Source organism: Canis aureus, chromosome 17, assembly GCF_053574225.1.
Source record: "Canis aureus isolate CA01 chromosome 17, VMU_Caureus_v.1.0, whole genome shotgun sequence".
Lineage (NCBI taxonomy): Eukaryota > Metazoa > Chordata > Mammalia > Carnivora > Canidae > Canis > Canis aureus.
In genome coordinates, this window is record NC_135627.1 from 10852514 (window position 1) to 10878173 (window position 25660).

Consider the following 25660-nt stretch of genomic DNA (forward strand, 5'->3'; position numbering starts at 1 on the left):
TAATCCAATAAAGTCATGGATTGCCTGTATAAAGCATAAATTAGGACCAGTTCATTTTTTTGTTGGAAATCTAGTGAATATTTCTAATGAAACCACATTTTGTAATCTAACGATGTAGGCGATATGTTCTAAATGTTGCTTGTTTTGAAACATTTCTCCCCTAAAAAAATATGTTCGAGCTCTCTTCTCTCTAAACCCAGATAATATAAACACACCAAGAATTTATATAATAGAGATTCAGTATTTCCCAACTTCCTTATCATTTCTACCCTGCTTTCAACTCCTACTCAGTGCATTTCCCTAAGGGAGTCTAACTTCTTACCTGATTCACAAACAAAATCCTGACACAAAGAACAGCCACAAAATCTGTAATAAGAAGGGAAGGGAATCTGCACACAAATGTAAACAAACATGCTCCTTGACACTAACCAGGGGTGGCTAGATAACTGATCTATCTCTCCGACTTGGTCTTCCATCCCCCCAAGTCTTGAATGTTTCCATACACACAGTCCACCCTGTGACCTCGAAGACACACAATGTGAGATAATTTAAGTATTTATTCTGTGGTCCTTTTCTTGGTGTTAATTTCATATAAGTATCCACAATTCACAATCCAGAAACTCAGGTGCAAAAAGCCCCCATCTCTTTATTTACATCAATCAGTCTGATTTCTGATTCAATTCCAATAATGCCAGTCTGGTAGAAAATGGAACCTTGATCACTTTCAGGGTTTCCCGATGGTTCCCTGGGGTGCTCACATGGAGGTTTGTCACAGTTCTGTGATGAGTCCCCTGGACAAGGGTTATCAGGTTGTCATTTCTCCTTGCATGGCCGGGGAGGCTTACCGAGGCTCTGCTGTTGCCATCCACACGTGGGAGCCTAGCTGGGTCCAAGGACTTCTGGGAAGCCATAACCAAGACACTTTCCTCCAAGACCCTGAGACTTCCCTCTCCTTTGATCTAAATTCTTTCTAATCTGTGATGGAGAGTGGCCCAGATGGAGCGGGGAAAGCTCCATCACACCTCTCATTCCTCCAAGCAGATCTCCAAGCAGAAGAGTCTTACTGGGGCTTCCTGATCAGGGACCCACAGTCTTATCTCTTCAATGGGCTGGGCTTGGAAACAAATCAGTCAGCTGCAAACCTTCTCTGAACAAGGAACATCATGGTCTACTATCTGTTTAAATAAGTGAGAGGAAGGGAGAAAACTGGACTGAAATACAAATATCTCAAAATGCTGCTTAGCCAATAATAATGAAATATGCAGCCTTTATACTCAAAACAGTTTATGCTCATGTTTGACAGAGAATGCCTAAAGTCTGGATGAGCCCCTTCCAGTTTCGGTGGTTCAAGTTTTTCTTCAATTCGTAAGCTAAGAGGGGAGATCTAAGCTATATCTGCCCAAACTGTTCTTTCCCCTTGAAGGTAAAACAGCATCTCTCCTTCTGTCAAAAGTCTACAAGTTATTTTACCACTAGTGTACAAAAATTTTAAAAAGAAATTATTTAGGAGAGTACCATAGGTGTTTTTCAGCTAGTTGCTGCAAGTTTGCACTCCCAACCTTCCCTGATAGAATGAATGGGTCTTTCCTTTATTCCCACACAGTGTGCAGTTTTTGAGGTATCTTTAGCACTTACTTCCTTCTGCCTTCTCTATGTGTCCATAAATGAAGACCACCCAACTAAGAGTGGGAAAAGGCTACTTATTTAGAGCTTGCCATGACAAGGGAGTGGACCACCACTTGTATTTCAGAGACTGCAAGGAGACAGCAGAGTGGAAGTGCTTTATAATAGAAGAAGAGAAGGCTCCAGGGGTGCCCTGATTGGCCTGGAGAAGCTGGAGCTAGGTCAACAGGGAGCAGGGAATCCTGAGCAATTGGTTTGGGGCACATATTTGGCTTACTGTGGTTGGTGCCAAGGTGGAAGCAGAGACAAAAAGAGAATTAGGGAACTGTAAGATTTTTTGGGGGGGGGGACTGTAAGATATTAATCAAATCCTGGCCACTTGGGGCCAATCATTATAGAGGTTATTGTATGGCTTCCTGGGCTGGTTGCCAGAAATAGTGGTCTGACTTCCTACGAGTCTAACCTATAGATAGTAGTCTGGTCTTCCGAGCTGCTTACTGTAGATAGTGGATTGTTTTTCCTGAGCTGGTTGCTGCAGATTTGAGGTCAGAATTTTATTTTTATAGTTTAATTTTCTTTTATTATAGGTCTGGCCATTGTCCATTTTATATTCAGTCTCTCATCTATTATAGTTGCCTATTTATGTTCATGATTATAAGCTCCTTGAGAACAGAGATCAACTCCTTGTGTTTGTGTTTCCAAGACCCAGAGTCTAAGATAATTATTTTGAGAATAAAACTGAATCCATCTCACATATGTTTTGGGAAGTAAGTTGACTATATTTCATTTTCCCTATTATGATCATTGGCTTTATTTTTCCCTTTAGCACAAAATTCTAAATGCACAATACTATACCGTCCAGCATTTGAAGCAAGACATTTGAAGCAAGCTCCCTCTGCTAACAATTCTCCAGACTCCACTTGTGGCTGATTTGACCTCAATTATATATCTGTCCTCTCATCATCTTTGTATATCTCCCCTTGCCTGGATTCGGTTGAAATTAAGATGACAGGTCACCAATGAGAGGCAAAATACCATCTCACTGGGCTCATGAATCAGTGTTTTATTGTTATGAAACTGAACTCTATCTACCTTTCCCAAGTTGGCTTAAAAACAAGATGCATTTGTATTGAACCGCTGTTTCCTTGTATGATTTCTTTCTGGAGCATGTTTTCATTGAACTATACATTTTTACAGCTATATTTTGATTGCCTGTATGGGACTAACATAACCCTCTCTAAGAAAAATAAGATCGGTGGTTTAGGGGATCGAAGAGATGCTTTCATGATTTTTTAAAATTGTTTTCTTTTTCTTTTTCCACATAGATATTCATGCCAGAAACCTGGGTGTAATTCTAGCTTCTCACCCCTCCCTCATTACCCACACTGAGGCATCACACTGCCATTATTACCTAAATATTTCAAACACCTCTTTTCTCTTTCTTCCCATTGCCACCACCTTGGTACAGCAGACACCCCTTACCCCCATCCTGGACAGCTATAAATGCATCTTGCCTAGTGTCCTGACTCCAGTCAATGCCCTACACTGGCAAAGAGGATTTTTCCACACTGAACATCTAGGCACATCACTACTCTGCTTATATCCTATGATGGGTTCCCTACCACTTGCCATATAAGTCAAAATTGTGACCATGATTTTAGTGATCTAAGAGCCATCTGACACTTCTTCAATCTCCACTCTGTCTCTCTAGAAGCAGACAACTTCAGCCACATGGGACTAAGTGCCAGTCTCTAAAAGGACCCAAATTCTCTTGCTCACTTGCTTTTGCACCAGAATCTCATTCTACTTCATGATTCACATAAGTGGCTAGTCTTCCCTGACCTTCTTTCCCCAAGACTGAGTTCTATTTGGTTTTCATTCCTAGTACTTAGCAAAGTAACTAAGGCAGAATGGGCAGGCACTACCTACTGCTTGGATGCAATAAAGACATACACAACTTACATTACGTGCATATCATCTCCTAAACCAGGAGCTCATTAGACATTAAGCCCCTTAACATCCTGCTTCCCACCTAGTCATACCTTGGAAACTATACTTTTTGGTTTGCCTCCAGACAATGGTGTGGTGAGCTTTGTTTGGTAACCAGTTCTCTTACAGGACAAAGCCCTGATATGTAGCATCTGCCGATTTCTTCAGTGTAAACTCTGCCACGCAGGACCAGCTACATAATTTATGGGCCTGCCACAAAATGAATATGTAAGGTTGATTGTTAAAAAATTATTTAGACTGTCAAGCGACAAGAAAGCATTAAACCAAACATGAGTTCTTGTGCAAAGACACAGATTTCACATTCAAGGAGCACTCGCTTTGGCCAATGAACTCCAAGTTGGGGGGATTTGCACAATGAGCTTGTGCACAGGCAAGCCGTTTCCAGAATACCACTGCCTCCAGAGTATTTAGCATCACACAAAAGGCCTTCTCTTTCTACCTCTACAGCCCCAACTTCCAGTCCCTACCTCACTTTCCTCTACAGGAATTGCTTGTAGTTCCTCCAACTACATCATGTTTTTTATGCTATGCTATTTTGTTCATGCTGTTTCCTCTGACTGCATTTCCTTCTTTCCACTCCTCCTTCCCAAAGTTATCCTCTGAATGGCTTCAATTCATCCTTCAGTGCTCAGTGCAGACAGGAATTTTCTCCTCCGGAAAGTTTCCTCTGAAATCCCTTCGACCAGGAGATTCTTCTAGATTGAAGGAAGGGTAAAGAATGGAGAGCAAGAGGTCAGCCTGTTACACATTTCTCCCCTTGCAAAAGGAACAGTAAGAATCAGAATACCTTTGTTTATATTTCAAAGACTGAGTATATTTTGATGTAAAACGTGCCGTGAACTAAAGATAACTATGAAGAGATCCTTTTCTCCCCTATTAGTGGCTTTCCCAGGTGAGAGAATTCAACCTGCCTAATTGGTGCCCCTTTAGCTTTGGTCTGAACACAAATAACTAGGTCTCCCCTCTCTGACTCTCTTCTCTCTCTGTCTCTAATTGAGGTAAAATTCACATAAATAAAATTCACCATTTTAAAGTGTACAATTCAGTAACATTTACGGTATACTCAAGGTTGTACAATATCACCTTTATCTAGTTCCAAGACATTTAAATTTTCATTACCCTAAAAGAAACTCCATGCCTATCCTCATTGTCCAAGGCAACCACAAATCTGTTTTCTGTCTCTGGACTAATCTCTTCTGGATATTTCATGTAAATGTCTGGAATGTCCTATCAATGACTGGGTTCTTTCACTTTGCATGTTTTCAAGAGTCATCCATATTGTAGCATGTGTCAGAAATTCATTATCTTTTACAGTTGAATAATATTCTCTTACATGGATCACATTTTGCCAATCCAATTCCTCAAATAATGGACATCTGAGTTGTTTCTACCCTGCAGCTATTGTGAATAATGTTGCAACACATTTCTGTGTAGACATGTTTTCATTTCTCTTTTCTCTCTCCTATCTACCTAGGAGTGGAAATGCTGGATCAAAATTCCATATTTAACTTTTGGAGGAGTCACCTCGCTTTTTAAAGTGCCAGATGTAAGGAGTGTTCAATCTGTTTGAAACATGCTGCTGGCAATGGAGAACTGGAATGGGCTTTCTGTAACCTCCAGCAGTGTCCCTTCCTCTCTGCTGTGTGGTAAGACCTCTGTGTATCACACCACATTGTACTGAAATTATCCATTTCCAATGGCAGTAATCCTGACTAGCCTGCAAGTCTTTGCACAGCAAGAGCCAGTGTCGTATTTAGCACTATGCCTAGCACATAGTAGGAGTTCAAAAACATTGGTGAGTCTAAAGGAACTCATGAATGATTAAATTAATTTAGGCATCATGCTTCAGTGTTTTGGTCTTCATTTACTAAATACAAAAATTTTCCCCAGGATCCCCACAGAGAGCTGCTGATAAGGCACAGCACCATCGTCTAACATGAGGGGCGTGTAAATTTGGAAAGCAATAAACCCCAGATATACTAATAACAATGACAACAACTCTGCTCTGGGGTGGTACATTTAACTTGTGATTAAATTAAAAGTGAAGCGCCCCTGAGTATTTCTCAGTTCTTAGTACAAGGGCTCATTATCTTAAGCCAAATACAATCTTAGATAACACTGACAATAAAGCTAAGTGTTGTGTCTGTAAGAAAAATTATTTCAGTGATACTCTGGTTGTATTATGTTTTTATCATTCAGAACGTTTGGCCTGTAAGGTCACCCCCACTCTGCTTCAGCAGAATAATGAGTATATTGTAGGATCATGAAGAAGGACACAGTTAATTTTTTAAATGTGCAGTAAACTCAGGCCTACAGTTAAATGGAACAGTTTCATAGCTCAGTACTCCCAGCTGGCTGCTCAGTTGGCATTAGGTGTTATCCAAATGCAATGCATGCCATTCAAGAACCCGTTGGAGGAGACAACACGCCACTCTGTGAAACTCCCTGTCATTGCAATGAGGAGACCTCTTTCTCCCTGCTGTAAACTCTCTGTTGATGTTGAAATGCCGAGGCTAAGAATGATCAAATACCAATTAAGCCACAGCAATCTAAGAATTATGCAAGATGATGACTAGGAAGGGACTGTCTAGCCCTGAGAGATAAATTGTGAAGCATGTAAGGGGAAGAAATATTAATTCTGGGTTAAAATGGGTGGTTTCAGTGAGGCAGAACACAGGTGGAGACCAGGTTCACCATTTCTTCCTAAATCCTCCTTCTTTCTGTGCATATGGTGTCCCCGTGTCTCCACATGCCGAGACTCAGGACAAGGCATCAGCTTAGGTGCCTTTTCTCTCAGCCTTGGTGTTAGTCCGTCCTGTGCCTATAAGTCCTCCTCACGTGTGTGCCATCCTTCACCTCCTGCTGCCGCGTCCTACAAACATTTTAAGCTCATGGTAATGGGGTTATTGAAAGAGCCTTCTAGCTGACTTACCACATCCAGATTCCCTACATTCTAACTTATTTATCAATCCCCTTCACACAGAGGCTAATTCACATTGAGAAACTGCTAATGAGGGCCTGCTCCCTCCAGAATAAAGTACTAATGCCTTGCTGGGCTGTCAAAGCCCTCCGTAACCTGGCCCCGACTTACCTTTCTCCACCACAGTTAAAGTGAGCTATTTCTGTTCTCAACACACGTTCTTACGATTTCAGCAGGGCTTCCCCAGGGTCCTTGACATGATGATTAGTGTGCATGACTTATGGAGGCAGCTAGACACAGGAGGGAAAAAAGCGAAGAAGGTGTGTCATTTCTGGTTGGGAACATAGGCCTGATCCAGCATGGGGAAGCTGCAACTTTGAAGTCAGCCTCAGAAACAAAGTTATTGGCCTTCTTACTCCTGCACCAGCAAGTCCTTGGCTAGGGGCTGGGTAGGGAAGGTGAGATGTAAACTCTAGGCTTTTCTGGATCTCTGTGCAAGGAGACGAAACTGGCCCAAGTAGTCCAAAGGCAGTCCTCCAAGAGTCAAAGGTGCAGAGCTGTTGAAAGCAAAACATATCACAGTCGGTGTAGGGGGGTGAAAGATGAAAAAAGGTAAAGGAACCTAGAGGGTTTGGGTGGAGTAGTAACAGTGCCTATCACATCTACCTAATATCTTACTTCTACCTCATACTAGGAAAGAGCTTACTCCTGTAGCTAGGAAAGAGCTTTTCATCTCTACTTCCCCAGAGCCTGACCAGTTCCACAGCCCAGCTCAAAACTGTCAACACATCTTCCCTCACTGGCATACACATGCACACTCACACACCAAATGTCTTTAAACAGATGAATGAATAAACAAAATGTGAGATATCCATGCAATGGATTATTATTTAACCTGAAACAGGAACGAAATTCTGGTACATGTTTCCACATGGATGAAACTTTAAAATATCATGGTAACGTAAAACTAGCCAGACACAAAAGGGAAAATACTATATGTATGATTCCGCTTTTCTGAGGGGGGGTAGAATTGGCCAATTTTGTAGAGACAACAAGTAGAATAGTGGTTGCCAGGGGCTGGAACGGGAGACGGGGTGTTATTGTAAATTTCCATTGGAGCTTATGAAAAGTTCTGAAGCTCACAATAATTTTTTAAGAGTGCAACAAGAATTTAAAAAAAATGCTCCCGATAAATAGAGGAGAGAGTTCTAAGGATTTCACTCATCTAAATATAAGGATATCTCAAAAAAAAAATCTAAGTTTCAATTCATTCTTCTTTCCAAAGGTGGATGCTTGGATGCTCTCCTCACCAGCAGAACCCCTTAGGAGTCCGTCACACACCCACAATAGTGCCTCCTGGTAAGTGTCCAGTAAATATGGGTGGAATGATTCTTCTCAGTTCAAAAGAAGGCCCAGAACCCAGTCTAGGATCAGGATAGAGAGCTAAATTGCTATATATAATTCAGTAACATAAAGTTTTTAGTCTTACCCAGGGGAGTTGGAAGAAAATTTTGGAGTGGATGTTAGGACAGGGCAGAAGCATGGGAAGTAGTTTAAGGGAGACAGGGTGAGAGAGGCAGCCAAGCAACACGGAAGAAAGCCAACCTTTATGAAAGTTGCCAAGTGAGCTATTCTCTGTGCTGAGCTTAGGCAAAGAACTTCAAGATGGAGATAATTAATACTGGAAATATGGAGCTAGAGATGAGCGCAAGATCAGAAACTCCAAGGAAATCCTCCAAAGTCTGTAGATAGGGTGCCTGATACTCTACTATACATGAAATGTGCACACACACACACATATGTGTGTGTATTGACATATCTGTATGCACATATATATACATAACCAGGATATACCTAGTCATACATATGTACATACATATATAATGTTGTATATATAGATACATATATAAAATCTCACTGGTGTTAGAATGGATGACTAGAAAAATTATGCTCTTTGGTTTTACTGTGAAGAATTGCATGATGCATAAAATTCTCACATCCAATACACACTTGTGGCACTTCCTGCATTGGACTACAATAGTTGATAATCACTACAACTCTTTGTTAAATGCTTCGGTAATGGTCCATCTCTATCAGTCACAACATCAATAAAAGGATACGAGCTATGCACAATTCACCCACAGCAGCTTGCCCTCTCTCTGTGACTTTTAATTGAATAGCATGTCAAAATATTAAAAAATTAGAGAAAAAAAATAAAAATAAAAATAAAAAATTAGAGAATAATCATTGACTTTGTAAAGTCAGCTATCACCAACTGACAGTGATACAGAGAACCCACAGTTCAGTGTTCCTTAGAATGACCTGGGTGGGTCTTCCTAGGTACCACCTTTAAGACATTCATATTTACAGTGCACCGGATGATGAGGGTAAAGACAGGAGAAGGAAATAAAGCCATGTTAAGAGTCATATACTGCTTCCAAAACCAGCAGGACTTGGCAAGCTCAGCTATTATGGACTGAATTGTGTCCCTCCCAAATTCACATGTTGAAGCCCTAACTCATAATGTCATAATGTGACAAATTTTGGTTCCTTTTTTTTAATAAATTTATTTTTTATTGGTGTTCAATTTGTCCAAATTTTGGTTCTTTAAATAGGATCTCTAAAGAGGTGATTAAGTTAAAATGAGGCTTTTAGGGTGGGCTCTAATCCAATCATATTGGTGTCCTTATAAGACAAAGAACATTGAACACAAAAGAGACACCAGGGGTACACAGAGAAAAAAGATCACAGGAGGGACCCAGCAAGAAGATGGCCATCTGCAAGCCAAAGAGAGAGGTCTCAGAAGAAACCAAATTAACTAACACATCAATCTCAGACTTCCACCCCCCAGAATTGTAAGAAAATACATAGCTTGGCCAAGCTACACAGTCTGGTATTTTGTTATGACAGCCCTAGCAAATTAATAATCCAGCCCTTCTTACCTGTTTCAGAGCTGGCTCACAGCCTGTAGGAGTTGGTTTGAAATGTGTCATCACAATATGGCTTTCTTCATTTCTGGGATGCCAGAGTTTGGGGAGTGAAGGCTACAACTGTCTGTTTATTTGGGAAAGAGACACTGGAACACAGACTATCAACAATTGAGATAATATACTTGTGTCTGTTAAGATCTGACCACAAGCCCTCACTCTCATGTGATTGAGTGAAGGGAGTGGGCACCAGAGGCTGACTTCTTGATACCAGAAGCTGGATCAGCTTGATAAAGTGTATTCATCAGCATTTACATGAGCCAATGCTTTGTTGATTTGATTGAAATCACTCAAGTAAAAAAAAAAAAAAAAAAAGAAAGAAATCACTCAAGTATCAGACATCAATGACATGCTGTCCGATTGTAAACCCCACTTGTCAGTAAAGGCAGGACCCACTGGAGGAAATATAAAATGGGTAATTGGAGTTGATGGATTTATTAAAAGTTTTATTGCTGAAGTTAAGAGCTGTAATCCTTTCCTACTTATTTAGAAATCTACTGCTGTACTTTATCAAAATCTGACACCATTCTGGCAGGTATTATGAAAGTGGTTGAATAATACTCACTTAATTAGATTAATTGCCTGCTATAATTATCTAGAGAATTTCTTCGTCCTTATCTCCCTTCTTTTTTCTCGGCTCTTTCCTTCCAGGTTGTTTACCAATGGGTGGTATGTTCAAGATGGCAGGATATTGAGAGAGGGGGAGAGAGAAAGCAATTGCTAAGACATTGTCATTTCTCTTCTTTATTCACCTCTGGGCCTCTGAACCACCTCCAATGGAGGCAACATCACCACCAGGAGAGACATAGGGTTTGGTTTACACTGGAAATGAAGAGGAGGCTGGTCTGGGGTGGAGGTGGATGAGAATGGAGAGTACAGATGTGTGGAGAAAAGGGAGAAGAGTTAATAGAATTGTGTTCTTTGCCAAAAAACAGGTTGGAGTTATATTCCCATACCTGTGAATATGACCTTTGGGGAGATAGGGTCTTTGCAGAATTAATCAAGTTAAGAAGAGGCCATATTAGAACAGACTGGGCTTTAATCCAACATGACTGGTGTTCTCATGAGAAAAAGAACATTCAGGTACAGACACAGGGGGAAGACAGCCATCTGAGGTCAGAGACAGAGGCTGGAGGGAAGCTGCCACAAACTAAGGAACACCTGGAGCCACCAGAAGATGGCTCACTCACAAGGCTGGCATGATGTGGGTGCCGGCAGTTGGCTGGGAGCTCAGGTGGGCGCATGTTGTGCAGAGCATCTCACATCATGGTGGCCAAGTTTTGAGGATAAGCATTCTAAGAGAGAGGAAGCAGAGACTACCAGTCCTCAAACTGACAATGGTTCATTTCTACTGCATTCTATTGGTTAAGTGGTCACCAGGGTGGCCCAGATTCAAAGGCATGGGAAATGAAGTCCATCTTCTAGTGGTAAAAATGACCAACAACTGGTTGCCATCTTTAATTAACTACAGACAGCTAATGGAGCTTTTAAAAATGGGAATGTCTTCTATGCTCATTAAAATTGTTTGTTTTGCTTCAATTTAAACTTATCTCCAATCTCTCTGGGGAATGTATATTGTTTATAAAAGCTTTGTATACATGGATTTTGGTTTGGGGTTTTTTTTTTTTTTTTTTGAAAATCCAAACAAATATTGACTTTTACCTCTAGATTAATGCAGGATAAAATAGATACAGCAAAGATATGGATGCAGAAAAGTAGAAAGGACCATGAGAACACGTCCTTGATAATTTAAAGGAAATCAATATGTTCTCTTACATTGATAAATACATAGAAATACAACAGTATTAAGTTACAGAAATAATCATTATGAATGATAAAAGTAGAAATATTTAAAATAGGGAATCTTTTTTTAGATTTTATTTATTTATTTATGAGAGACACAAAGAGAGGTAGAGACACAGGCAGAGGGAGAAGCAGGCTCCTTGCAGGGAGCCCAATGCAGGACTCAGACCCCAGAACCCTGGAATTATTCCCTGAGCCAAAGGCAGAAGCTCAACCACTGAGCCACCCAGGTGTTCCAAAATAGAGAATCTTATAGAGTAGAATTAGACACCAAGGTGGTATAGAAAATACATGAATTTTAAATGTTTTAATATTTTATTTGTAATATTTTTGAAACAAAGGAAAACTTTGTCTCTCAGGTGGGCAAAGATTAAATATATTGACAAAACCTGTTTGGGCAAGGTACTGAGAAATTGGCTTTCATGAACTGTTGCACTAAACATGAATAGGAAAAAAATATATAATAAAATAAACATGAATGGGGTATAACCTCTTCAGAAATGTTTTTACAAAAATGTTTGCATATTATTACTAGCAATCTCATTTCTAGGAGTTTACCTTAAGATGATAATTTTTTGAAGATTTTCTGCTTTATCTTTAAAAAAAAAAGATTTATTTATTTGAGAGAGAGAGAGAGGAAGAGAGAGAGTGTGGGAAAGGGCAGACAGAGAGACTCTTCAAGTAGACTTGCCACTGAGCACAGAGTCAAATACAGGGCTCAGTCTCATGTCCCATGAGATCATGACCTGCACCAAAACCAAGAGGCAGATGCCCAATTGACTGAGCCACCCAGGTGCCCCCACCTTAAGATGATAATTACCAACAATGTCAAAAATGTAGGCACGAAGATGTTTAGCATTGTTTATAATGATGGACAATCAGAAGCAACCTAAATGACCTTCAATAGAGAACTAATTATGGTACAGACAATGTGATAACCCCCAATCATTATAAGTGATTTCTAGATCCACATTTATGAAGATGGATACCTAAATATTTTATAATAAGTAACATTTTAATAAGATTTTCATTTTATTTTAAAAATATTTTTATCTATTTGAGAGTGAGCAAGAGACAGCACGCGTGGGGCAGGGGGAGGAGCAGGGGAGAGTGGTAGAGGGAGAAGCAGACTCCCCACTGAGCAGGGAGCCTGATGTGGGGCTCAGTCCCTAGACTCTAGAATCACGACTTCAGCTAAAGGCAGACACTTAACCTACTCAGCTGACACACAGCTTACTGAGCGTCCCACAGTATACTCACTGTATACTTATTTTAAAATATAAAGCTAACTTTGAAAAGAGCTACAGAAAACAATAACAGCATTTGCAACAGTTCAAGATTATACCTAGGCCTTTTGTATAACAACTACTTGGGAGACATGACAGCATTTTATAAAGCAAATACCATAAAGAATACAAAGCATACTTTTTTGCAAATGCCATAAGCAAACAAACAGAATGTCATCATCTGTTTTGAATGACATCATTCTACCCACTTCTCTGGAATGTTCTTCCAGAAATAAAACAACACATTTCTAGTTAGAAACCCAGAGTTTTCATATGAAAGAGAAAAAGGAAAGATTCACTTACTTGGGGGGTAACTTGCAGCAAGAAGAAAATCGGGCAAAATATTATTGAATTTCTTGTAACTAGTTGAGCCATCTTATCAACCTGGGAGAAAACCAAGGTAATTATTGCTTTTAATTTTCTAATTTCTTTCTTGAACATTTACCTGCCCTATTTATCAGAAATTTCATTATCTTCTCCCGGAAAGCTTCCTTATACCTGCCATCTCAGTGCCAAGAATTCAAAGTTCAGTTGCCTATCCCCTAGTCCCAGGCAGAGGAAAATCTGAGTTTTGCAGATCAAGCTCAGCACCATCTCTCTGGGGCCGCCACTATGCCTGACAGATGCCCAGTTGGCAGTTATGGCTTCTTGGTTTCAGACACAGTTGTATCCTGCACCTGGATCTTACAGTTATATTACCTTTACTTCAACCACATGGTTGGCTATTTTTTCCAGCATGATACTCTGCTAGAACAGATTTAGGAAGACCACGAATATTTAAGGCTTGTGCTGAGCCTAGTTCACCAGTCCAGATACATCCCCACCCAAATAGATAGATTAGATAGGTAGATAGCTAGGTATCTAGGTGGGTAGGTAAGTGAATGGATAGATTTGAGTCCTAGGTGACCTTTTCCAGCAACTGACTTCTCTGGGTCAAAGCCATCTTGATTCATCAGAAAAAGCCTTAAGAACATGGAATCTCAGGAGTGAAAGGATAGATGAGCCTCACTCCCCTTCCTCCCAAATCTACCCACCTGCGAATTCAGTAACTGTCTCCACCAGCCAGGGGGTTTTGGTACAAAGTCCAGCAAAAAGACCAGAGTAATGAATCCCTAGTCAAATTACATTTGTATGACTGAGGGGCCCTTGAGGTGACTCTTTTCTCCAGCAACCCCAAAAATTAACTCTAAAGACACTTGTTACAAAGGCTAACCTGGCTAAGTGCAGATCGCTCCTCTGTTATAAAATCCTAAATCCTGGCTAACTGGATATCGTATTAAGAAGGTTTCATTTAAACAAAACAAGAGGGCAGGGAAGCTGCCTGTATAACTTAAAATTTTCTCCTCTGTTCTTAATTTGTGTCAAGACCTACTCTCCTGAATCAGCCTTAATAATTCCAGGGACAAAAAAAAAAAAAAAAAAAAAAAAAAAAAAAAAAAAAATAATTCCAGGGACACATTACATACCCAAACAGCTCATGACAATGACTTCTCCCAAAATGGTAACCAAGTGACCTGAGACCTGCACTAGAAGTATTAAAGCCTTTTGTATGATTATATTCAAGCATCCCTATGTGATCTAGACCTTACTTTTTTTAGACACATACTTAGTATCTTTCTTTTGTATCATGTCAATGCATATAGAGCTAGCCCCAGCTGGATGACTATGGTTGAAATGTATTAGACATCAGTGGAAAGACCGGCAAGTGACTGCTGCTATTCAGAAAAAGTCTTTAAAACTTGGAAATAAGGTCAAAAAAAAAAAAAAAAAGAGTAGGTGGCATGTCCCATTACTCACTTAGGTTGATTACACACCACACACACACATATATACACACGGCAAATTCATGTCCTTCCCAGAACCTCAAAGTGTGACCTTATTTGGAAAGAGGGCTTTTTGCAGATGTAATTAGTTAAGATGATGTCATACCAGGGTAGGGTGTGCCCTAAATCCAATATAACTGGTGTCCTTGGAAGAAAAGAAAGATAGAAAAATGGTCAGACACACAGGGAAGAAATGCCATGTGATGGCAGAGGCAGAGATTAGAGCAATGTGTCTCCAGGCTAAGGAACCCCAAGGATTGCCAGCAACCATGAGAAGCTAAGAGAGAAACATAAGACAGATTCTCCCTCAGAGCTTCCAGATGGAACCAGCACTCAGGACAATTTGATCTCAGATGTCTGATCTCTCGAATAGTGAGAGAATTACATTTCTGTTGTTTTGAGCTCCCCAATTTGTGGTGATTTGTTACAGCAGCTCTGGGAAGCTTAACACACTGAGGCATTGTTTAACAGGCTCATCCAAGTATTATTAAATTTGGGGGGATTGTCACTTTATCTGCTTTTTCTACTTAATATTAATAAGAGTTCTGTCTCTGTGTGGTTACTATTAACTTTAAGCCTTATCCAGGAGAGATGCAAATAATTTCCATCTAGTAAAAAGGATAATCCTAAAGGTGTCAATTGTATTGCCCTGTAGACATTAACCAGTTTTATTTCACACTCGGCAGTTATATCAGAATTAAGTAACTCCTATTACTCTAATTCTTTTTTTAAAAAATACTCATTTCACCATTTCTATGGTTATACCTACATTGCAAGTGTTTGCTACATTTATTCTCCAAACTGTTTCTTGCAGTGCATTTGCCTTATTTACTTTTTGTAAATTTTTTATTTAAAATTCAATTTGGCAACATATCTATTCCTCTAATTTTTATTGAACTGGTTTTACCACCTCTCTAGTTCTCTCATTAGAAAGCTGGATGAAATCTTCAACACTTTTTTATTCTATACATGTATGGGAGGCATGTTTTCAACTTTTTTGAAAATTATACCTTAACAGCACCAGAATCATTAAGATCAAGATGTCCTTTTGAGGTCATCTGATTCAGTGTCCTTCTAAAGGTAGGAAAGAATTCCCTTCTCTGTACATATGCCATAGGTTTGTTCCGCCTATGCTTAGAGATGTTGCTTAATGGGGAACTCAAGATTATTTTTAAGGTAGCCAGTTTGTTGTTAGATATTTATTATTAGAAAGTTATTTCTCAAACTGAGATACAGTCTCTTTCCAACTCTTACCCATTAGTTTTAATTGTGTTTAACTGAGTAACAGTCCTTGGGATATTTGAGATCATATCCCTACTGGTATTTTCTTCCCTGGCTAAACTGAGATTAGATTAGATTCCATAGATTAGAGTCCAATGCACACTAGAGTATTCCTAGTTGAATTTGGAAGTTAAATTTAACAAACACATTTTTTAAAAAGATTTTATTTATTTATTCATGATAGACGGGGGGCGGGGCGGGTAGGGGGCGGCAGAGACACAGGCAGAGGGAGAAGCAGGCTCCATGCTGGGAGCCCGATACAGAACTCGATCCCGGGACTCCAGGATCACGCCCTGGGCCAAAGGCAGGCGCTAAACCGTTGAGCCACCCAGGGATCCCCCAACAAACACAATTTTTGAGCTTCTATCATGTTGGGCCCTGAAGCCATAGAAAGGGAATCACACCATCTGAATTGTGGAGATAACACTACATTTTTAAACAAATCTCTACAAGAACAGTTAATAGGTTGGAAAGAGTCTCACAGCTTTATGGGATCCAAGGAAGAGCCAAGAGAGGACATGATTAATTCTACCTGGGGGGTTGAGAAAGGCTGACTTCCAAAGAAAGTGCCCCTTGAACTAGGTTCTGAAAGTAAGTGGAAAGTCTCTGGAAGGTCAAGGTGTGATGGATATCCTAGACAAAAGTAGAAAAACATATGAACCAAAAAGCCAAGGGAAAATCCTCAAATGGTCAGAAGGTACTAGAGTGCCCTCCAAATTCCATGAGAGCTACAACAATATAAATGTAATTCATAAAAAATGAATTACAATCATGGACATGTAATCCATTACTAAAAATGTAGACAGGAGGGTGGTGGTCTGCACAAACACCATAAAACTTGAGCTTAAGAGCAAGAATTTGGCAATCCAAAGATATGGGAGCATATGGGAAAGAGTCTAGTATTTTGGAGGAGAAAAGCAAAACTTTGAAGAAACAGTAATCAAACAGGAGGCAATCCTGTATAATGATTCAAAAAATGGGATCTGGTGCCATGTTGCCCAGAGCAAATCCCAGCCCTGCCCCTGGCTTTCTTCATGACCTTGAACAAGCTACTTAGCATCTCTAAGACTGATTTCCCCATCTGTGAAAAGGGGAAAATTAGCACACTGCAAGGGTTATCGGATTCATATAAAATCATCTATGAACACATGTATCATATGCATATGCCTGAAGCATACTAAGCTATCAGTGAAGATTAACCATTACTATTGCTGATTATTCCATGTTTGTAATATTTATTTTAAATAGAGATTTACAGTAAGACAGCTGGAGATAAGAAGACAGGGAGAAGAAAAAGAAAATAAGCTGCTGAGCAGAGGAATATTAAAGGTCAGGCAAAGGAATATTGAGAAGAAGAAAGGAGGGGGGCACCTAGATGGCTCAGCCCGTTAAGCCTCTGTCTTCAACCTAGGTCATGATCTTGGGGTTCTGGGATCCGAGCCCTGCATTGGGCTCCCTGATCAGCAGGGGGTCTGCTTCTCTCTCCCTTTGTCCCTCTCCCCGCTCATGTGCTCTCTCTCTCTTTCTCTCTCAGATAAATAAACTTTTAAAATCTTTAAAGAAAAGAATAGAAGAAATGCTGAAGAGATAATGATGCAAGTTTTGACAAGGAGTTTGTACAATTCTTGGTTGATGTGCACCCCAGGCCATGTAGGAGTGGAAGACAGAACTGGTTAAATCATGATCCTTGCCTGGCCAGACTGCCTGGCCCTAAATCCTAGCTCTACCCCATACAGCTGTTACTTCTCTGTGCCTCAGTGTCTACATCTATAAAATAGGGGACAATATTAGATCTACCTAATAAGGTGTTGTCTGGCCCTAATGAATGAATACACCTAATGTGCTTAGGACAGTATGGCACAGAGAGAAAGCACACTTTCGTTCCCTCTTCTGGCATAATACTCTTTCACCAGCCACTTATAGGGCTTAAAGTTTAGATTCAAATATAACTATATTGGCTAGACAAACTTGTTTGCTTAATGTATTATTACACACCTAGTGTTGAAAATGCACATTAAAAATGAAAATGTATGGAAATACTATGTAAAATATGATGCTTTAAAATGAAGCAAATAAAACCACTTAGCATTTCTCTCCAGAGCATTTTTAGTGTTTATACCAAAAAAATATCTACACTTCTCAAATATTGATTGACCTACAAAAGTTCTTACCAACTCTTGTGAAATTTGGGAATTCTAAAAACAGAGATGATCATGGGCTTCTTGAAAAGAGAAAAATTTAGAAGAAATGAAAGAAAGGAGGTGGTTAATTTTTTTTAAGATTTTATATATTTATTCATGAGATTTTATTCATATTTATTTATTTTTTATATTTATTCATGAGATTTTATATATTTATTCACACTTATTCAATATATTTTATATATTTATTCAGTATTTTATATTTTTATATATTTATTCATTTTAAATATTTTATATATTTATTCATTTTTTAAGATTTTATATATTTATTCATTCAATATTTATTTATATATTTTTTTATATATTTATTCATGCAAAGAGAGAGGCAGAGACATAGGCAGAGGGAGAAGCAAGCTCCATGCAGGGAGCCTGTGATGCAGGACTCAATCCCAGGACCCCAGGATCAAAACCTGAGCCAAAGGCAGATGCTCAACCACTGAACCACCCAGGTGCCCCAAGGTGTTAATTTAAGGGTAGATAACCAATTTGTTGACGGCAGATAAACAAATTGTTTCCCCCAAATTAGATAACACTGAATGGGAGGTTTATCTTATTTAGCATCATTAAATATTCCTTAGCTTAAGAGGAGAAAGGTATCTATTCCAACCTGTACCCTGGATTAGATTTTCTTCTTAGTTCCTCAGAGACCATAGTCCATATCATTTTACCCCCCTCCTTTCTCTTCAACCTCTCCTCTCCCTGGTTTTTACTTCTCAACATACAAATTCAACTCTTTCATGTGTTAATAGTAAAATTCTCCCTTGATGCTCTATCCCCTTCCAAATGCCACCTGGTAAAACATGCTAATGGTTACCTATCCAACATCCATTCCTCCCAACAGAAACTCCCCAAGTTGCCAGCCCACCAACTTCTCCCACCCCTCTGTGATTTAGGGAAACAAGACTGCGTTACCGTTAAGTCCTGATCAGTCTATTGTGGTTCTCTTCCATTGCTGGTAGATGATCTGTGGGTGAACATATGGCCAGGATCTCAGGTAGACAGTTTCTAGGAAAGATTTCTACCCTCCTAACAGTCAGACGTCATTGGAGAAGGTTCCTTCCTGCTTTTAGATTTTGCCTTTTTCAAATAAGACACCAGGAACTGGGAGGGCCATTTTATACCACGAAGGGAACTGAAATGCCACCCCAACATGGATGGCAGAACAAGGAGATGGAAAGAACTTGGGTCCTTGATGACTAAGCCAACCCTGGAGCAAACAACCTCTGTCCACCTTGACTCTGGCAAGAGCATAAACGTAAGGGGACTCTAAGGTTCCCTTCTTGCTTGCCACCCACCCCAGTTAGAAGTGCTATCAAGGAACACAGGTGCACTGAACAGCAGCACCAGCATTCAGGGTATACCAATGAGAGGCAAAAGTGTGGCAGCTGGGCAAGGTGCCCCATAACACCTGTCCTCAAAAAATTATGTAGTTGGGCAGCCCCGGTGGCACAGCGGTTCAGCGCCGCCTGCAGCCCCAGGGTGTAATCCTGGAGACCCGGGATTGAGTCCCACGTCGGGCTCCCTGCATGGAGCCTGCTTCTCCCTCTGCCTGTGTCTCTCGCTCTCTCTGAATAAATAAATAAATAAATAAATAAACAAACAAACAAATAAATAAATAAATCTTTAAAAAAAAATTACGTAGTTGCCCTCCAAAAGGCTCAAATGGTCCACCTCCCTCTAACAACTTTTGACACCTGCTACTAAAAAAAGAAAAAGGGAAAATGTATGGGGGTGGAGGGGAAAGGAAGACAATACTTAACCATCTTCTCAGTTCTAGTTCTTTCCTGCCCTGAATATCAACCTCATTAGGTATTAGTGGTTGAGTGTCAATAGTTCTTTAAATCTCCAGCTACATCCCGCAGTCGTACACTCAGTCTTGGCTCCACTAAGAAATGCTCTGGCTAAATTTGCAACAACATGGATGGAACTAGAAGGGATAATGCTAAGCGAAATGAGTCAGTTCGAGTAAAACAAATACCACATGATTTCACTCATATGCGGAACTTAAGAAACAAAACAGATGAACATAGGGGAAGGGAAGGAAAAATAAAATAAGATGAAAATTGAGAGGGAGGTGAGCATAAGAGATGCTGAACTCTAGGATACAAACTGGGGGCTGCTGAAGAGGAAGGGGGTAGAGGATGGGGTAGCTGGGGGATGGGCATCAAGGAGGGCCCTTGATAGTAATGAGCACTGGGTACTATTTGCAACTGACAAAGCACTAAATTCTACCTCTGAAACTAATAAAAAAAAAAGAAGAAGAAAAAGAAGAAAGAAATGCACTGGCTAAAAGAAGGAAAAAGAAAGAAAGAAAGAAAAAGAAAGAAAGAAAGGAAGAAAGAAAGAAGAAAAGAAAGAAAGAAAGAAAGAAAGAAAGAAAGAAAGAAAGAAAGAAAGAAAGAAAGAAAGAAAGAAAGAAAAATAGACTGGCTATTTGCCTCTGGACCTCTATGCTTCTTTTTCCTCATCCATAGGCTAAGGATAATGATATTCACTTGTTAGAGTTTCTGTGAGGATCTTTAAAAATAGCATATGCAAACACGGTTTAGAAGCACGCCTGGCACACACTAAGCACTCAACCAACCTGCTTTCTATGTGTGACAGTGACCCAAGAGGCTGTGGTCAAAGGGTGAGGGTCAGTGTATAGAGGTATTCTCTGCATCTCATACCTTTTTTTTTTTTTTAAAGATTTATTTAGAGAAAGAGTGTGTGTGAGTGGGAGAGGGCTAGAGAGACAGGGAGAGGGAGAGAGGGAATCCTCAAGCAGACTCCCCAGTGAGCATGGAGTCTGACTCAGATTTAATCCCAGGACCCTGAGATCAGGACCTGACCTGAAATCAAGATTTGGCCCATTGGCCACTTAACTGACTGTGCCACCCAGGTGCCCCTGCATTTTTTATTTTATTTATTTATTTATTTATTTATTTATTTATTTATTTATTATAAATTTATTTTTTATTGGTGTTCAATTTGCCAACATACAGAATAACACCCAGTGCTCATCCTGCCCCTGCATTTTATATTTCTTAATAAACCACAGGACTGTGAAAGGCGGAATCAGCACTTTGTTCACTTTAATATTCACAGAGCCTGCCCCCATCCTTGGCACATAATATGATAACACTTTAATCACGGCTGGCTCAGCAATTTATGGAATAGAATTCCATTGGATTAAGTCAGGAGATTCCAATTCTAACTCTAGCATTGCCAATAACAATGCAGTATGACTTTCAGAAATGTACTTCTTTTGGAGAGACATTGTCGAGTGCCTGCTCTGTGGGAGGCACAGCACCTGCAGCGGTACAGTATTTAAGACAGCCATGTCCCTTACCTCCATGGAATTCACAGTCTAATGATGGAGCTAGATTTTGTACAAGAATCACATGGATAGTTATACTTGTGATAAGAACGATGAGAGCACAGGGGCACCTGGGTGGCTAAGTGGTCAAGCATTTACCTTTGGCTCAGGTCATGGTCCTGGGGTCCTGAGATCAAGTTCCACATCAGGCTTCCGGCAGGGAGCCTGCTTCTCCCTCTGTCTATGGCTCTGCCTCTCTCTGTGTGTCTCTCATGAATAAATAAATAAAATCTTAAAATAAAGAGAGAGAGAGAGAGAGAACAACGAGAGCACATACAGAGGGACTTAAGGGTGTTTGGGGAGATAATTCAGGGAAGGCTTTTCTGAGAAATTGACATTTGAGCAGTGACCTGAAGGATGAATTAGTTAGCTGAATGTCAAGGAGAGCAGGAGAGAGTGCTGCAGAGTGTGTGACCAGCCCACGATGGAAAGGAACATAGCACACTGTAGGACTATAAAAGCTCAATGGAGCTGAATTCAGGAAACAGGCGACAGGCACATGAGACAATTTGGGAGCAGTAGGCAAGGGGCCAGGTCATGCAGCATCACTGGGGCATTCTACAGAACATGTTTGTTGATTTTTTGCTGAAGGCTTGTATCTGTATCCAACCGATGCTTGTAATTCAACTGCGATTTCACAAAAGGATTGTATCTCAATCTGCTCTTTTTCTCAATTAAGTTATTATCACTAAATCTGATATGTGATCTGCTAAGCTGTTTTTGTACCCTGTATAAATAAACCCATTAAACTACAATCTTTTAGCTTCAATACTAAACACAGCACATTTTAAAGTTTAATCTGCATTATTAACATTTTTTTCCCATCACTTTCTTACGTCTAGAGACAATCAGCAAAACAACAAACTAAGCTCTGATTCATAGCGTTTGCCAATTTCTATGGTGTAGATACCGTCACCATGGCCGACTGCAATCTGCCGATGTGACATCACTGAAGGTAGGTTAGGAAGACCCAAGCACAGCAGCATGCTATTTCCTTTTGGCAGTGGAAATGGAAAGAAGTGGACAGATTTGATAGACATTTAGCAAGTAAAACCTTGGTGATTTGTTAGATGCCAAGGGTTTGGGAAATACTGGGCAGGTGGTAGTATTACAATTACATCACTTATTACAGGGAGACCTGAGGAGGAGAAAGCAGTGAGAGCATGCATTCCATTTGGGATGTCTTCCATCCTCGGTGCCAGTGACACAGCCAGGTGGAAGCTAGATAAATGGGTTTGAAGCTCAGATAAGTAAGGACTGGAGCTGTATCAATCTGGGATATATTGATTGAAATGTTGGCAGTGGATTAAATCATACAGGGAAAAACTGTAGCATGAAAAGGCTGAGACCTTAACAACATGTCCTTTGGAGGTCATCAAGCAGCAGATGAGCAAAGTAAGGAGACTGGGGAAAACAAGGGAGCAGCACACCACTATCACCAAAAGAAGTGTGTTTGAGGAAGAATACTGCTGAGAGATCAAGTAAAATGAGACAAGAGAGTGTCCCTTGGATTTAGTGATTGTGGGTGACTATAGGAAAAAGGCAGTTTCAGTGGAATGTGGAAACCAAGAAGTGGCTCTCGGAGCTGAAAGACTAGAAAGGGCGGGGGGCATGGGGACCGGCAGCTCTTTTAACTTCAGTTATGGAGAGGAGGAGAGGGAACAGGGTGGCAGCTGGAAGGGTAGGGTGAGGGGCAGAGGAAGGCTTGGGACTGATTAAACGCTGATGACAGGGATCCAGTCAGGAGGGAGGGATTGATCTCAGGCTGGATGGGACTGTGTCATACTGGGGGGGAGGGGGGTGTTGGAAGCGGGGGAATGAAGGGTGGAATCCGCGTTTTAAGGTTTGTACGTTTGGCGGTGGAAAGTGGAAAAGGCTCCCCTCTTTCTGTTGAGGCAGCAAAGCAATCTGCTGAGATGGGAGTTCCTGGCGGGTGGCCTGGCAACCCGGTCGGGAGTAAAAGTTTAGGACAAAGTGACTACTGGTGACTGGACGCCGGAATGTCGGCTGCAGCCGGGTGAGGAGCCACGGCGGGGATGGGGCTCGTGCATCAGCAGGAGGACGAAGACCCGAGCCGAGGAAGAGGATCCATGGAAAGCAGCAGGCGGCCGGCAGGGCCTTGGATGGCGGAACGCAGCCTTCAGTTCTGCTCCGAGAGGCACCGAGCGGGGACCCACAGACCTGAAACAACTCCTGCCAGACAGGAGGAAGTCGGGAAGGCCGAACGCGGAGACACACCGATTTACACCAACTCCTCCCCGGCAGGAAGGGTCCCGACGGTCCTCTCCCAGCTCGTTTCCCTGCAGGGCCGCGGCGGTCCCCGGCGGAGCGCCACCCACGGCGCAGGGGCGCAGGCCGAGCGCGGGCAGGTCCGCGCGCACGGGGGGGCGGGGCTCCGCGGCCTGAGCCCGCCCCCGAGGCCAGCAGGGGCCGCCTCTTCCCGCCGGGCCTCGCCGGGCCTCCGCGCCGGGAGCTCCGCTTCCTGCGCTCCCGCCGCCGCCGCCGCCGCCGCCGCCTCCGCCTGGCCCTGCGCCTCTCTCGCCGCCGCCTAGCGCCCGGCGGTCCGACATCCCCGGCGCGGCCGCCAATGAGCTGCAGAGGAGCGGGCTGCGGCGTGAAAGTGACGGCCGGCGCAGCCAATGGGCGCGGGGAGAGGGCGGGCCGAGGCGGGAGTGTGAGAGCGAGCGCCCGCGCGCGTGGGGAGCCGCGGGCGGTGCGGGCGGCGCGCGGCGCGGGGGGGGGGGGGCGCGGCGGGGGGCGGGGCGGGGGCGCGGCGCGGGCGGCCCCTCCCCTGCCCGGCTGCGGGCGGGCGCCGAGAGCGGCCGGAGTTTCCGCGCCCGGGAGGGAGATGCGGCCGCCGCTCGGGCTCCTTGCAGGTAACGCGCGGGGCGGCCCCTGCAGGGCCGAGCGGCCGAGCGTGCCGCGAGGCGAGCGGAGTTGGGCGCGGAGTGGACGCGGGGTGCCCGCTGTCGCCGCGCTCCGAGCCCCGCGGGCCGGCCCGGGCCCGGCGGCCGTGCTGCTGGGAGTTGGCTCCAGGACCGGGGCCGCGGCCGGGGCCGGGGTCACGGGGGACGCGGCGCGCCCGGGTGTGAGCTGCCCGCGGGGCAGTGGGCGCGGCGTGGAGGGTGCGCGCCCCGCCTGCCCTCGCCCCGGGCCGTGGTCTCCGCTGCCACCCCCGCCTGCTCCAACGGCGCGGCGCCCCGTCGCCCCGTCGCCCCGGGCGCACCAGGCGCCTGCAGCGCGTCCCCGAAGCGGCCACCTGGCCGCGGGGCCCCGCGCCTGGCCGCCAGCTGGCCGCGGCGCCGGGATGGCTGGGCACAGCCGGGCCTCCTGGCCGCCCGCCCTGGGGTAAAGGCGGCTCCCCGCAGTGCCGCGAGTGCCAGCAACCCCGTGCCGGCGGCCGAGCGGAGCGGCGGGAGAGCCGCGTGCCACCGGCCGGGGTGCCCGGGGCCACCGAGCTGCCACTTCCCTGCGCGCGTTTGGAGTTTGGGGAAGCCGAGCAGGTGGCGCAGCCGCCGCCTCACCTCCTGCGAGCTCCGCGGGGCTTTGGGCTTGTTGGTGTTTTGACTGTGGGCTCTGTGTGTGTGTTTCTTTCTTTCTTTCTTTCTTTTTTTTTTTTTTCAACCCCACACAAAAGAAGGGAGGAGTTAGAAAAAAGATCAAGCCAGCGCGTTGTGAGTCATCATCCCACACTGTTATCTCTAGAAGAGCAGATGGACGCGCAGAATTCCTGGAGGAACAATTACCCTAACGACTGGCTGGGTCCCTCTCGGTCCCCTCTCCCGCCGGGCCTGGCCGTGCCTGGCACACCCCAGATGGACGTGGGGTAAAGAGATGCGCGCTGACTTAGCTGGGAAAATGGCTACAAGCTAGCAAGCTGGAAACTTTCTGGGACAGTGTAACTGTGGATGTCGAACCACACGCAGTCATTCTTGCTCTAGGCAGGCGTGGCTCCCGCCTGTTCCTGAATTTAAAAAGAAGAAAGGCTATCACAGGAGGAAGATGCATTGAGTAGCATTTGTTTTCCCAGTTCTGCGTGGGGGAGGGCGGTGGAGATGACCAGCTCCCATACCTTGAGGGCCCCAAGAGAGCAGCGGCCAGCTCAAGTCTTCAGATGCTGGGTCAGAAATGATGGTGTTCCTTAATCTGATTTCCAGAAGCACTGTCTCATCTCAGCCTGGTAGAGGGCAGCTTGGCACGGATGGATTGTTACTGATGAGGTAGAAAGGTCGCCCGGAGGCCAGCGGGCCCTTCCATGCATGTGGAAGAATATTCTGTAGTAGTTGGCTGCTGCTTATAAGTCCAGGGTGAATCCTTGGGGTTTAGTCTCATCATTCCTATTTCCTGCTGTCCAAGGCAGCTGTGTCA

The 25660-nt window shown here is 43.1% G+C and overlaps 1 protein-coding gene and 1 long non-coding RNA gene across 16 annotated transcripts in view; one reads left to right on the top strand and one right to left on the bottom strand.

Annotated features, from left to right (window-relative positions):
- Positions 1–539: 539 nt before the first annotated feature.
- On the bottom strand, positions 540–24871 carry LOC144287765 (uncharacterized). Of its 9 annotated transcripts, none has more exons than XR_013355528.1 (6): positions 21392–23651; positions 18847–18898; positions 12933–13013; positions 6725–6843; positions 3666–4328; positions 540–1175 (listed from the first exon to the last, which is right to left on the bottom strand). It is a non-coding gene; the product is annotated as an uncharacterized LOC144287765 (long non-coding RNA). The 9 variants fall into 9 exon arrangements; XR_013355526.1 differs by adding an exon at positions 9496–9607 and having other exon boundaries at positions 540–4328; XR_013355527.1 differs by lacking the exon at positions 18847–18898 and adding an exon at positions 9496–9607 and having other exon boundaries at positions 540–4328.
- Positions 23810–25660, top strand: part of TMTC4 (transmembrane O-mannosyltransferase targeting cadherins 4) — a 63588-nt gene continuing 61737 nt past the window's right edge. For 4 of the 7 annotated variants that reach the window (XM_077855059.1, XM_077855061.1, XM_077855058.1 and 1 more), the window contains exon 1: positions 23811–23972. In XM_077855059.1, the coding sequence (XP_077711185.1) occupies positions 23880–23972 (93 nt within the window). In that variant the 5' untranslated portion in view covers positions 23811–23879. Of the gene's footprint in view, positions 23973–24057; positions 24169–25660 lie in introns of those variants that run through there. The other 3 variants (XM_077855062.1, XM_077855057.1, XM_077855060.1) reach the window with 3 other exon arrangements.